At 42.3% G+C, this 15,531-nt stretch overlaps 1 protein-coding gene across 2 annotated transcripts in view; it reads right to left on the bottom strand.

Moving 5' to 3' along the window:
- The window catches only part of WTIP (WT1 interacting protein), a 115,598-nt gene that overhangs the window by 58,692 nt on the left and 41,375 nt on the right, over positions 1-15,531 (bottom strand). For both annotated transcript variants that reach the window (XM_073307919.2, XM_073307920.2), the window contains exon 2: positions 5,769-5,870. In XM_073307919.2, the coding sequence (XP_073164020.2) occupies positions 5,769-5,870 (102 nt within the window). The remainder of the gene's footprint in view (positions 1-5,768; positions 5,871-15,531) is intronic.

Here is a 15,531-nt window from a genome sequence, read left to right on the forward strand (position 1 = left end):
ATAAAGATTCTTTTCCTATAGCTCTTACAACAGGAGCATTTCCATTAATATTGGACTAAAACATCACTAAAATAGCTTAACATTTTAGTGTGATACTGCTTACATAAAGGTTTGAGTGCCTTGTCTGCTGAAACCTGGTGACTCGGAACAGTAACTAAAGGCATTGTTACTTTCTGCAACATGTATCACTCGCAAAGACAATCCATAAATAGCTGTATCCCATCACCCACACTTAAGAGTACATCACTGCAAGGACACTACACTTTCAAGAGGGCTCCCATGTTCTGAAATACCACCACTTGGGATTAGATGTTGAACATTTCAGGGATAAACTATTCTCTTGTGTTCTGCAAGTGCTCCTGGCCATACGAATGCTTAATTCTAAAGAGAGAGAACAGTGTATGCTGCCGGGTAAATTCTCATCTCTGCTACTTGAGGATAGGCTTGGCAGAAGCTGATTTTTAAAAAAAATTTTTTTGACAGATATCAATGTTTATTTTTAAGCTTTTTTTTAGATTTGTCTCAATTTAAATTTTCAGTTTTTCTATCTATCTAGAGAGAGAGAGGGGTGGGGGTAGGGTGTGGGCGGGAGGACGGTTTGTGTATGCACTGTGAAACCAAAGTTTCCTGACATTTACCAATAAAAATCTAATCCTTCCAAGCCTACTTGATTCAGCAAAGCACTTAAACACATGAGTAACCTAAAGCACTTATGCACATGCTTACGTGTTTTACTGAATCAAGGCCAAAATACGGTTTCAGCACTGTAATAGCTGAGAGAAGATTTTTGGCCCAGCATTTAAAAAAAAAAATCTTTACAAGCTGAAATAGTTTTCTCTGAGTGATTCTGTAGGAAGGGTTACATTGTGCAGTCACACCCCATTGAAACCAGAGAGCTCTGGTTTTCACCTTACCAGAAGGGGGTTACCTGACGTATAGAAAACTGAGCATCTCTCAGAGGCATGTCCTATTATGAAAGGAGCTGAGGGTCTGCCCCATTCAAAAATGGAGCAATGCCACATATAGGTAAAAACTGTCCAAAGGAGCCTGAGGCTCAGATGCTAGACGTCCTCAACTGCCACAGATCACAGGAGCTAGGGTTTAACATTCAATAAGTTCACTTATTCCAAGTATTACTAACAGAGAGGCAGACATAGGTCATTATTTTACATTAAAAGGTCTCTACTTCCCAGGTCTCTGGCATTTTTGCTTTATCATCCTCTCTCTGTGCTCAGATCTGCAAGATTTTTTTATTATGAGGATGTCCCAGGCCTTCTGAATCAAGACATGATCAGGGGCTTCCTCCAAGACTACTAGAAATGGGCTAACACTGTGGTGTATCGAAGAATTACAATTTTCTGTGTTTTTTTAACAGGAAGTCCAAGGGTATCATGAGTAAGGCAACGATTTAGTCACGGGTATTTTTAGTAAGAGGCATGGATAGGTCACGGGCAATAAACAAAAATTCATGGCCCATGACCTGTCCATGACTTATAGTAAAAATGCCTATGTTTAAATGGGGGGCGAGGGGGGTCCTGGGTGTGTGTGTGGGGAGCTGCTGCTGCTGGAGAGCATGTGGGGGTGGTGGCTACTCGGGGGGGGGGGGTGCCTGGGGCCAGCGGCTCCAGTTGCTGGGGACCACGGTTGCTCTGGCCCGCCAGATGGGGACCACTGCCCGGGGCTGCAGCTGCTCCAGACTGCCTGCCGGGGACTGCTGCTTGGGCGGCCCTGGGCAACCACACTGGCCCCTGAAGAAGTCATGGAATCCGTGACTTACATGACCTCCATGACAGACATGGAGCCCTAATCACAAAGTAATTCCATGTTTGTCCATTTACTAATATTTGCATCTATCTTATATATTTCTAGAGCACGGCTAACCTAATGGGACCATATTTTCAAAAGAAATCAATACACACTGGGTGCTGAGCTTGCTAAAATCTGGCCCTAAAACCTAATAATTCTGTGCTAGCCCATCTGAGGTTAGGAATCCTTCACCAATATTTTTGTACTTTTGAGCTTTCCTGCTAATTATGAATTGAAGGTATCTTTCAGGAAACGGTCCTTCTAGCAATCTCCTGATGTTCCTTGTAGATTTTCTTTAACCAATAATGTTTCGGTTACCATTGAAACAAAAAATTCACATGTGGAAGTGGAAGTTGTTCGATGCCAACTCAGGTGCCGTTCGTTACTCAAGGGGAATTTCTTCATCTAGAGTCTTTTCCCATTTATCCAGATAATTACATTGGTTTTCCACATCAAGCATGGAGGCTCATTATCACCCTTTCAAACTCTGTAAGTAGTCTCCAAGCCACATTTCCCTAAGGTTTGAAATCTAATTTTTAAATCTTTGAATAGTTAAATATTGGGCGTTTATCTTAATTAAATGTGCTTTGTGAGGTCTCCAGGTCTAGGGCATATTTCTCCCCATTAACTAACTACCTTACACTGTCTAGACCATTTAGTGAAAAACAGGACTGGTATCTCCTAGAGGAAAGTTTGGACCATGTCTTATTGTTTTCAAAGAAGGAAGAGGAAAGATGACCCTTGCTTATCTGAGATTTCTAAGATCTGTGTAAGTGGAAAGCACAGATCTTGGAATTTCGGAAAGAAAATTAATGTTCCAAAGGAGTAGCAGTATCTTCCTTCTGCACAGCATTTACTGCTGCCCTTATTAGGCCAAATTACCAGAACTGTATCTATGCCTGATCGTATCTCTTCATTGAGTCACAGAATTTAAAGCCAGAAAGGGCCATTAGATCATCTAGTCTCACATATTGTATATCGTAGGCTATAAAATTTCACCCACTTATGTCTGTATTAAACCCCCATAACTTGTGTTGGCTAAAACAGATCTTCCAGAAATGCATTCAGTCTTAATGGAGAATATACCACTTTCCTTGGTAGTTTCCTCTAATGGTTAATCACCCTTGCTATTAAAAATGTGTGCCTAATTTCTAATTTGAATTCTGCAGCTTCCAGCCATTGGTTCTTGTTTTGCCACTAATCTCGGTTAGATTAAAGCAATGTTTACTACCCAGTATTTTCTCCCTGTGAAGGTTCTTATACACAGATACGAAGTCAGCACTCAGTCTTCTTTGTGATAAGCTAAACACACTGAGCTCTCTCACTGTAAGGTATTTTCTCCAGCCCTCAAATAATTTTTGTGGCTCTTTTCTCCACCCTTTCCAGTCTTCCAACATTCTTTTAAAAACATGGATGGCAGAATTGGACACACTATTCCAGTATTGGGCTCACCAATGCCACACAGAGAGGAAGAATCACCTCCCCACTCCTACTCACTACTTCCCTGCTTATACATCCAAGGATCACGTTAGCCCTTTTTGCTACAGTATTGCATGCGTAGCTCACATTCAGTTGTTTGTCCACTAAGCCCCCTAAATCCTTTTTAGAGTCACTGCTTTCCAGAAGACAGTCCTGTATGGCCTCCATTCCTTGTTCCTTAGGTCTGGATCCACTAGCCCTCCTTCCAGTACTGGTTTGCCTAATGTTTGAGGGGAGTTGAGGAGTTGTTTTTTAAAGCAATTCCTAGAATCACATTACCCTAAATAAAGAATGAAGCTGATGAGTGGTTTTGTTTAGGTAAAAATCTTGTCAAGTTGGGTTGGGTTTGGTCCTATTTAGAAATCTTCCAAAGCTCAGGGAAGTGAGGTCCAGAGAAATGGTTCAATTTTTGGCTCATCTCTGTAAGTAACTGAATGTATGCTTTGATTAAACATGTTTCACCTGCAATTAGACCTGTGTTGCAATATCAATAACACAGCTACCATCCAAATGCACTATGTTAGAAAGAACAAAGGATCCATGACAAACTTTGTTTTAACGTGAATCTTGCAGAAATCAAGCTGGTAGACAAAAAGAAATTAAGAAGTGTTCTTTCTTTCTGATCAGGGTTTGGGCATTCTAGCATAAGAATACCGTAATGATCAGCTCACAGGACAACATGGTGCACTGTTACCCAGTGTAATATGCAGTGACTCATATGCCATAATGTGAATCACGGAATTCCGCTAGCACTATTTGAGGTTATGCGAGGTCAAGTCCTACGTTGCATTCAGCTAGATGTACATCGGCCACATACATACTGGGAGGTCAATCTGAAAGTTTACTGCTGCATTTTAACAACTAACCGAGAATTATATTTTGTTAATAAAATACCTTCCCCTGCCTCTAAACATTCTGTTGAAAAACAGAATGACTTACATAGAAATCTTTATGACAGTCAACATATGTCCTGACTTCTTTTTATCATTTGTGTTCTGCCATGTGGAGGGAGCTGTAATTTGCTCCACGTAATTAGGTTAAATTTAATTTTGGTGATGACTGGATAGATATTATCTGATATTGTATTTTGTCATCCTCTGCTTAGCAGGTTGCCTAAAGTACTTCATTCACTTTGGGAGCCAGCAAAATTGCCGCTCAGTCAGTGGCATATTTGGAGAGCAAATTACTCTTAAATTTTAGGCAAGTTTATTTTAGAACCTGATCATGGTCCAAAGTGGTTTATAAGGTTCCTTAAATTCTATGTTCATTTTTAAAAACAGATATTTATCTATCTGTACAAAGCCTGAAAGAGAGAAAAAATGCCAAACCTTCAACTCTCCTTTCATAAGTGAACTTTACAATGGTCTTTTCACTAGAAAGTTGTTTGGTTCTATGCCAATGATCTTTTACTCTTTTTCTAATCCTTAATTAATCCCTTTTAAAAACAATTTATGTGCTGCATATTCCACTGATGCTCAGCCTTCTGTCTGTGTATATGTATCGCAACAAGATCTTTTACAGCAAGGCTAACATTCATAAATTACAAATGTAAATCCATATTGAGGCACTTCAGTAAAAATGAACTGATTTTTCAGAGTTGATGACTGGCAGCTCCTATTGAAATCAATGGGAATTTGTGTGTGCTTAGCACTTCTTAAACACAGGCCACTGAGGTGCCTAAATATGGATGTCATTGCCTAACTTTAGGCACCCACTTCTAAGAGCTTTGGCTCCATTTTCTAACATTTATGAGGTCTTCAGACCAGGGAGAATATCTGTCTTGTTAAAATACATCAATGTGAGTCACCATGAATTGAAAACAGACGAGTTTCTCAGTAGCAAAGCCATGCTTTTTTGCTAAAAATCACATACAGTGTGTGGACACCATTCCTTTGACATGCCTGCAGATTCAAAGAAATCCTACAAGCTATTGGAAGGGGCATGGAAAGTTTTGGAGGAAAGAATTAAAGAACAACTGCCACCAAATGCTGTAGCAGTTTTAGAGCTGAATTTTCAACATGCGGTCTCCATTTCTGCACATTCAAACATGCACATGCAATTTTTGTGCATTATTATGTGTGCATGTACATGCTTGAATGCACAAACATTTGTATGTGCATAAAATGAATTTTGCCTGTATCAATTCTATTGTTTGTGTGCAAAAATTATAATGCACATAAAGCTCCACAAAAAGGGAGTTATGTACACCAAGTACCACAGAGGCCAGGCCAAAGCCCCTTTGAAAATGTAACACTTAATGTCAATGAAGTATTAGATTTATGTCCTCTTGCTTAAGAAAGTGCAGCTGGATGCTTAGAGATGGAGCATGCTCAGTGTCATTAATCACCAGCCTTGAAGCTGGTGATGCGAGTGGGAATTTTGCCTCAGTAAGGACTGCAAGATCGGGCCTTAGGCTGTATGTTAGATGTTAAACGAATACATACATTGGAAGGAAGCCACTAGACACCATAGATCTGACTTACCACAAGAGCAGCATGTGAAGCAGTTGGTGTGGTAGAGGTTACCCATTGCTTGGCAAGCCTGGCTCGCTCCATAGACGCCCTTTCCACACTTTATACAAATACCTAGGAAGAAGAAAGAGACTTAACATCAGAATCCTCAGCAGTTCTAAAAAGCAGCTGATGGCTATTGATTTGTAAACACTTATTGTACCCTCATCAAGCCCGAAAACCATGAACTAATGATCCTGATAGAATCCAGACACCAGAATTGGTGGCAGGCATCTTGAGTGAAATGACTACGTTAAAACCAATCAAAAATAAAAGGCAGAAAATCCTAGCGTGGCTGGTGAAACAAAGTATGAAGAGCTAGGCTGGCCAAAAAGCACAGAAATCCCCCGGAGACAGGTAGAGAAGGGACAGGAAATCTGAATGCCCGCTGGAAAGAATTCGGACTTCCAAAGAAAAACAGCAGCGGTCTTTTATACAAGGTAAGTGATCTCAGCACAGCATGTTACATTCAGCATTACCAGTAAAACAAACAATATGGTCAAACAGTGTCATAGAAAAAAAAGCATTTATTTTGTTCTCTCCAATAAAGTAATCACCATATCAATAGTGAACTGAAGTCCATAAGGAGCTCAGTGAAATGACCCTGTCAGTCATATGTAACATTTTTTAACTTTCTGTTGTTAGTAATACTTAGCCCCTACACACTGGGAATTTTACAAAACAAAAGGCAAGACATTTACCCCCTGGAATCTGGGTTTTCAGATCGGATTCTACTCGGGCTACTTAGTGCATATTGCAGGAGCTATACTTCTATTCAGAACTAGCACCCGTATGTCTACCAAAGCTGGAATTACACCTCCAGGCTCCACTGAAGACAGACCCTAATGGTGCAGACCTGGCAGGGAGTTCTGCCATTGACTTCAGTGGTGTCCGGATTCTACCCTAAAGATCTGCTCCTGCTCCTATTGAAATCAATGGCAATTCGTATCAGTTTTGTACAAGAGAACAGTTGAAGATCCCAGCATAGCTGTGGCAATGCCAGTTAGCTACTGCTGCTGCAGAGTTCAGAGAAAGATTTGTGATTTGGGTAGGTGCTACAAAGATTGTGGTTAGTTTTTTCATGGTAAGGGAGTGATAGGTGGCTGATTATATAGAACTGGCAAATTTCCATTGTTCAGATACTTTTCTTGATGAGATTGTAACTATTTTAAGGTAGGTCAAATGTGTCTCCTAAAACTCTTGAAGCAACATTGAATTAATCCCTGACATGCTTGATTTTAATGGATTTGTGGCCATTTACACCAGAGATTAATTTGTCTCTGTGTCTTTAATAAGGAATTTAATACATAAAACACTGGTACAAAATTACCTCGTTTCATACAGATTATTTTTTGTTTTCCTGATATGTCCATTGGTCCATGACTTGCCTGATTTAACTGTGCAGTATGCAGTGCAGCTGTATCCGTGTTGGTCCCAAGATATTACAGAGACAAGATGAGTGCGGTAATATCATTTATTGGACTAACTTTTGTTGGTGAGAGAGACAAGCTTTTGATGCTGAGGAAGAGCTCTATGTAGCTCGAAAGCTTGTCTCTCTCACCAGCAGAAGTTGGCCCAATAAAATATATTACCTCACCCACCTTGTCTCTTTAATTGTGTAGTGTAAATTAATAAAGTCAATGTGATTTTGAAATTACTTTAGAAGAACATAAAATACACTTTTGCTTCAATTATCTTCTGTAATTAAGCTACTTGTATGCTGGTTAAGGCCCCGATCCTGCAAACATTTATACATATGGTAACTTTAAATCTTATTAAAACAACAAGGATTCCAGTGGCACCTTAAAGACTAACAGATTTATTTGGGCATAAGCTTTCATGGGCTAGAACCCAGATGAAGTGCCTAATCACATCAGCCACACTATCAGAGGCTCGTTCACCTGCACATCTACCAATGTGATATATGCCATCATGTGCCAGCAATGCCCCTCTGCCATGTACATTGGTCAAACTGGACAGTCTCTACGTAAAAGAATAAATGGACACAAATCAGACGTCAAGAATTATAACATTCAAAAACCAGTCGGAGAACACTTCAATCTCTTTGGTCACTCGATTACAGACCTAAAAGTTGCAATTCTTCAACAAAAAAACTTCAAAAAGACTCCAACGAGAGACTGCTGAATTGGAATTAATTTGCAAACTGGATACAATTAACAATTACAATTGTTAATTGTAATACAAATTACAATTAACTTAGGCTTGAATAGAGACTAGGAGTCTTTGTCATTACACAAAGTAAACCTATTTCCCCTTAAAAAGAAAAGGAGTACTTGTGGCACCTTAGAGACTAACAAATTTATTTGAGCATGAGCTTTCGTGAGCTACAGCTTCATCGGATGCATTTCCCCTTGTTTATTCCGCCCCCCTACCCCCCCTACCCCCCCCAGTTCCTCAGACGTTCTTGTCAACTGCTGGAAATGGCCCACCTTGATCATCACTACAAAAGGATGTCGTCTCCATCTCCGTCTTCTCCCCCCCGCCCCCGCTGGTAATAGCTCACCTTAAGTGATCATTCTCCTTACAGTAAGAAGAAAAGGAGTACTTGTGGTACCTTAGAGACTAACCAATTTATTAGAGCATAAGCTTTCGTGAGCTACAGCTCACTTCATCAGATGCATCACTTATATCACTCCTTACAGTGTGTATGGTAACACCCATTGTTTCATGTTCTCTGTGTATATCAATCTCCCCACTGTATTTTCCACTGAATGCATCCGATGAAGCGAGCTGTAGCCATGAAAGCTTACGCTCAAATAAATTGGTTAGTCTCTAAGGTGCCACAAGTCCTCCTTTTCTTTTTGCGAATACAGACTAACACGGCTGCTACTCTGAAACCAATTTTTCTGGCCTCCCCATATACCTCCAAAGAGATTTCTCCTCCCCCCTCCTCCTCTTTCTGGAGTAGAAATTACCAGTTTTGGTATAGCACTAATGTTGCTGTCTCTCCCTATGGTTGTGTATTTTGACTAACGTACAGGGATAATGGGTTAAAAAAGTATATTTTGAAAAAACTCCTTTGTGTTACAAATTATTATATTTAAATAAAAAGAGTTTTACAAATTGCATGCAGTTTTCAACATTTATACTCTTAACTGACTTCACCTATCTCAGATCATGAAAATAGACTAGTCAGTTTCACCTTTGTTGTCTGATTCCCATGCGCTAGCAGGGGAATATTTAAACCTAAGCAAAACACTGTCTTCATTTAAATAAAATAATAATGAAGCTGTTTCTATTAATATTGGATTTTATGAAACCTTTAAAGTTTTTGGTGCTGAAGTACCTGACAATTTCCTTTTAATACCATTGAATCTCAATGCCCTAAATTAACCCTGTGATACCAAAACTCCTCCAGAGAGATCTATCCAACTGCCCTGTAAACAAAATTGTAAGAAAATGTTGATTCTGGGGCTAAGTATGAAATCAGATTTAATATAATAAATGAGAACTTTACTGTAGTAGGTTGACTACCTGCAGGAGCTCAACTATTACCTCTTTTTTTTTTTTACCAATGATTACAAAAGGTAAGAGGACTATTATTTACTATAAGTTAATGATTCATTTGCTGGTGAAAGTTATTGATCCCTCTGTAACATTCTGATCCAAAAGTGCAGCCACTTCACTCAACTAATGTTGCAACAGACCCCACACATGACAAAGCCACTGTCAGAGCAGTGAGAGTAACCAGTGAACCCCTCTATCTTCCCTGTAACTTACTGGAAACTCTAGAATCAGCCTGGTCTCTTATGTCCTTACAACACCCTAGAGGCACCCTGGGGCAGGAAGGGTTGGACATACAATACAATAGTCACACATTCACTTTTGAAACACAGTCTGTTCTTTTAGCTTAAGGCCCTGGTCAACCTTTCATTTTATTTGGGGTAAGAGACCCAGATAAGAACAACCCTTTCAGAGTTCCTGTCACTACCACCAGCCATCTTCACCCATTCTGTCCGCCCTTTCATAACATTAGTGCACTTGTGACTGACTGCCACTGACATCTCAACTAGGAGGTGGAATATTCATGTATACAGACACACCTTCACCCTTTTCCTGCTGATTTGTACATCAAGGATGGCAGAAATCAATAGTCTACATTTTCCTGAAATGTCTCTCTTTGCGATCTCATTCACAAATGTCATTAAATGCCAGACCTACTACAGTCAAGAACCATCATGGCATATAAAAGCGATCACCTCCTTTTTTTTAATCTGTTAACCCACTGGACCATCAGTAGGGTGACCATATTTCCCTATGCTGAATACAGGACACCCGGTAAAATTACTTGTATTCAAGCGAGTTCAATAACAATCAGTCAGAACTTTGCAGTACAAACGTTCAAATGGACATCAAGTTGACTGAGCCTCTGTTAAAAAGAAACACTGCGTCGTTGGATTATTTTTATTTACTTTCTTATCTTTAAGGCTTTAGGGTTCACAGAGTGAGGGGTGACACACATACCCCTATTCCCTCGCCCCCACACACACAGGGAGAGTGACACACACACACTCCCGTACACCTCTCTCACACAGCAGGGGTGACTGACCGACCGACCAACCGACCTGACCTTCCCTGCCCAGCACTCTCTGCCCTCCATGCCTTGCTGGGCCTCCGGGACAGACACACCTCTCCTGGAACCTGACTGCAGGGGCTTCAGCGAACCCAGCCAGAGAGGTGGTCTGTAAGGTGCCACAAGGACTCCTCCTTGTTTTTCCAGCCAGAGAGGTGACTCAGCAGGGGAGGGCGCCTAGGGGATGGAGCAGTCCCGTGCTCGCTCAGGGCAGGACCCAGGGCTGGGGGCTGAAGAGGGTGCTAAGCTGTTGAGCCTGCAGGTTTGGGACATGAACAGGCTGGAAATTCCCCCCCCCCCGGTGTTCCCCCCTTCCCCTGCCACTCCAGAGCTTAGCTGAGGGGTGGAGTCTTCCCCATGCCAATGCTCTGCGGAGCTTTGGCACATGCTTGTCTCAGCACCTCCTGGCCAGCACCCCAGGCCGGAGGGTCTTGGGCTTTCCTGGGGCACCAGCCCAGCCAGAGGCAGTGGGGGAAGGAAAGAGCCTGCCAGCCAGGCTGCTGGTGAGCTCAGTGCTCTGACTAGTGTCTGGTTCTCCGTGCAGGACTGGGAGTGGGATGCACCCTGCCCGGGGGGATCTGGTGGAGCAGCAGGGCTGGAGGGGCAAAGCAGGGAGAGGACAGTGAGAGGGGGAGCACATAACGGGTTGATGGGTGGGCTGCAGAAGCAACACATAACTGGCCGCTGCCTGGTGCCTTCCTGCACTCACCAGCCACTGCAGCTCACAGCCAGAGATGGCCAGAAACGGGACAGGGCCCTACTGGCCGAGAGTCTGCATGCAGCTAAGATAGTGCTGATGGACCAGCAGGGGGAGCGGTTGGCCCCGCACGCTGCATCTTCGCCCCACCACCAGCCTTACACACCCATTCCCATCGTCGGCCACTGGACCCCCCCATCCCAATCACTGCTGGTGGGCGGGTGGCTGGCGTGCCGGGATCTGGCCAGCAGCAGGATCCGCCAGTAGTGATGGTGGGGAGATGGGCAAATTGTCCCGTATCTTCCGTTTTTAAGAAAAAGTTGGGACAACAGCAGGAGGGCTTAAATACAGGACTGTCCCTTTAAAAACGGGACATCTGGTCACCCTCACCATCAGAAGCAAGTGAATTTTTTGATTGTGAATGGTTTATTTACACAGCTCTCCCCATCATATGATTCATTATGAGCAGCTGTCAGTTTTTTAGTTCACTTTCTCTAAAAGATTGGTCATTTATTGCAGGAATGAATGACCACAGAGATGACTGGCATTCTAATAAGATTTCATGTATAATTCCATTTATATATTTTGAAAAATATATATGCAGCTGTGGTGTGAGCTCATAATGCCCTGGAAAAATCACTAATGTGTAGGTTATTTATGATCAGTTTTCCACCAATCGCAACCCAGGCTGTGTGTTATTAGTTTGGTAAGAGGCCATACTTAATAGCAACACTGCATTTTGTTTCAGCTTTATTTCTAAATGCCTGTTGAATTTCCTATGAAGAATGTGCTATTATGGAGCAGGCATATCACATTCTGGAATTTTATTGTGTGTCACTGTTTGAATCTACTGTTTCCAACCTTTGTACAACTCATGTGCTTTTCTTGTCCCTCCTTTTCCATCAGTGTGATTATTCCAGACCTACAGCTGAGAATGTTCAGAGCTGCTCAGGATGGAGTGGAACTGAATGGGCAAAGGTGTCCTTTGTGCTCTATCCTGATACCAGGCTCATTGTAAATTAGAGCACTTTATGGATTGTGCTAATTTATGCCAGCTACCCACAGCCTCTTTAGGAGATCACAGGGATGTCCTGGCTGCAGAAAGCAGGGATGAGATAGGCACTGCCACAATGACTCTACCCTATCCAAGTATCCCCTCATGCAGGGAGAATCCTCCAGTATCCAGATCAGGGTGTAGGGTTGCTTCGCACTGCCAGCGTGGTGCAAAGCAGCCCCAACACATCTGCGGATTGGGGCCATTAATTCTCCTCTGGAGTAGCCAGCTCAGCCTTCAGCAGTGAAAGAATGCAGTCAGTGTGACCTCACAGCCCATTAACATGGAATCGACTGCATTTTCATATGTAGATAATACAGACACAAGGAGATCAGAGTCTGATAGATGCTTGGTATCACTCTTTAGCTGGAGAGATATTACATGGTGCTGTGTGTAGAGGCATTACTGGCATTAATATAAAGGTTCTGTGGGCGTGAGTATGGGATAGCTGCTCTCTATTAGGGCATATCCTTGAGCTCATACTTCATACACTTTAACATTTGCTTGAAGATAAGGAAAAAATCAAAGTAGAGAATAACCAAGCACATATGCACAATGGACCTCGGCAAAAGAGCACAAACAATTAATGCTGGAAACTGAGACTTTTGATTGAAATTAGCTAAGCAAACTCCCCACAGCTCCCCAGATAGTATGAAACTAATCCAGTTCCTCCTGATGATGAATTGCACATACTTTCTCAAAGCTGCCTTACTGAGAAAGCAATGATCTGAATGTGACTGGGACAAGTCTTTCCAAAGCTGAAGAATAATGCTCAGTGACTGCTTTTTTGGAAGATCAGAACAGTGACACGTTTTCAGTCTAATACACAGAGAGACAGTTGCTGATTTAAGAATTTATCAACCCGGACAATGTTTTCAGATATATTCAGTGACTTTGCTCCAAACTGAAACAGTAAGAAGACAGCACTATGTAATGAGCAAAGGTATCAATCACAGTCTGACAGACCCAGTGTGAACTGGAGAATTCCCCAGCATGCACTTTGACCAGAGATAGTTCCAGTCTGGAGCCTGTAATAAAAACACCCCTGGACTTGGTGAACAGCATTTTCTGGGCCCATATCTACTCTTGACAGGTGTTCACAGTGCTCTCTGGACCATCAAATTGTTGGCTGGAGATCTACATATTTCCCCAGGTCCCCTAATGATAGAGAAACCAATGGCCAGAATTTGGTACCATGTTTTCTGTGATCCAGTTAGCAGGTGAGTAAATACACTTTAGGTCCACCTCCGTCCTCAATTACATGCATGGAACTCTCCTTGGGTCAAATTCTGCCCTCACTCAAACGGCACAGCGCTACGGCAGTCAGTAGAGTAACGTGAGTCTCAGAAAGGGAGCAGAATTTGTCCTGCTGACTTCAATGGGAGCAGCATGTGTGAGTTGGACGGAAATCTGGCCCTCTTTCTCTTTTCTTTAATTTGACAGTGTGCCATGAATCAGAGACGAACCGCAGCTTTCTTTCCCCCCACATCATCTCTCACTGGGATAAATGCTACATACAGTGTACAGTAAGAAATGCCCACGCCCTGTCATTATACATTAGGGTAAAGTTAGCATTAACAAATAACACATGGCACAGATAAATCTTTGGCTACATGGTCCCATTCACAAAGCAATGGGAGAGCAAAAGGATTGGACATGTATAACATAGGGTTATTGCAGGATCCATTTCTCTCTCACACTAGTTGAGAACTGTCTTTCTGCACATCAGCTCAGAGGTGAGTCAGGGGTTTGTAGAAGGGCAGGAGGTTCAAACACACAAGGACATGGAGAGAGAAGCTGCGTGGGTCAAGTACATGTCTTAATTCAATTTAGAGACAGTTAACTGAACAAGACTGAGGGTAAAAAGCCAGAGAAGGGAATATGTGCTCAGCGGCCCAACCAGTGAAGAGAGGAAGGACATGTGAGGTAGGGAGTTGGATTAAATGCTTGTGTACCACAACCAGAGTCTAACCTGGATTGCAGCAGCCAGGAGATTCTGAACAGACTGGAGAGAAAAACTCCTTTCCCTTTTAGCAAATAACATTGGAGGGATCTTCAAATGTACAAGTCACATGCCACTCAGAGGCTGAGAGGAAATATAAACCCACTCCCTACTCAGGCTCCAGTGGCTGGGGATGGTGGGGGAGGAAAGCCAAGCTTCTGGAACTCTCATTCTCAGGGCTCCCGCCACCTTCATCTATCAAAACTATCTCTTGCCAATAGGTTGTAATCCTCCAGTTACTAAGGCTCTAATAAGTTTTCCCAGTCCTGAATATACAATATAAATAAGTAAAAGCCCAATTCACAACAGATCCAGCAGGAGGATACGCAATTGCATAGTAACCACACATGACTGCACAAAAATCAGAGCGCGCTCCTTTGGCATAGATAAGAGAAGCATGATGCAGGAACCTGCTTACTAAGACTACATCATACTGCCTTCTCCAACAGGGGGGAAGGTCAACAGATAACACAAATGTGAATACACCTGAGAATGCAGAAGTTCCCCGCAGTGATACAGGAAAGAATGGAGACCATTTGCAGGTAAACATTTTAAATCCCTGTTTTAAATCATAGGCTGTTCATGCCAGGAATCTTGAGGCTTCTAAGCCTGACAGTGGTCTGGCTCTATTTAAACAACAGAAACTAGTTCTGTGTGATACTTTAGAAAGTAACGACTTAACATGGCAGTGCAGACTAATAGAACAGCTCACACAGGCCAGAGTGCTGGAACTGGCTACACTGAGAGAAGAAATGTTGTCCAGGCTACATTGGTACCTAGTAAAATTACTGTTTAAATGAAGTCAAAATTAGAATCAGGTCACGTGCCAGGAAATGAAGCTATTTTAATTATTAAACCTTCCTCGGGGTTGCTACCAACCTTGTTCTCTTCCTCATGGAAACAGGATAAAGCTATTGCCACTAACTGGCTACAGCCTCCAGATATCTGTCTATTTTTATCAATCTACTAACTTAAATGCACTCCATCCCCATAGCATCTGTGCGTCTTATAATAGAAATAGCTTGATTACTTTAGTGTGTGTGTGTGTGTGTGTGTGTGGTTGGGGGAGTTAGAGAGATGAGTTTTGCTCAGTTTTATCTCTTGCAGAAATGAATTCTACAGTCTACCTCCAATTCCCATCACAGTTCTGATTCTCTCACTCATGAGCCTCTGTCTATTGGCTAATAATTTCATAATTTCATTGTTCCAGTAGGATATAGCTGTCATGGGAGATCATGGCCACCAAAGGAGATGCTAGGCCAGTCCCATGAAGGACTTTGGATAACAGGCCACAGAACCTCGACTCTCTTTTATATTCATTGGGGAGTCAGTGCAGAGCACCAGGGTGAAGCATTTGTTCGTGGCATCAGCTATGGTAAGTAGATGGGA

The sequence above is a fragment of the Lepidochelys kempii genome, chromosome 12 (assembly GCF_965140285.1).
Source record: "Lepidochelys kempii isolate rLepKem1 chromosome 12, rLepKem1.hap1, whole genome shotgun sequence".
In the NCBI taxonomy this organism is placed as follows: Eukaryota; Metazoa; Chordata; order Testudines; family Cheloniidae; genus Lepidochelys; species Lepidochelys kempii.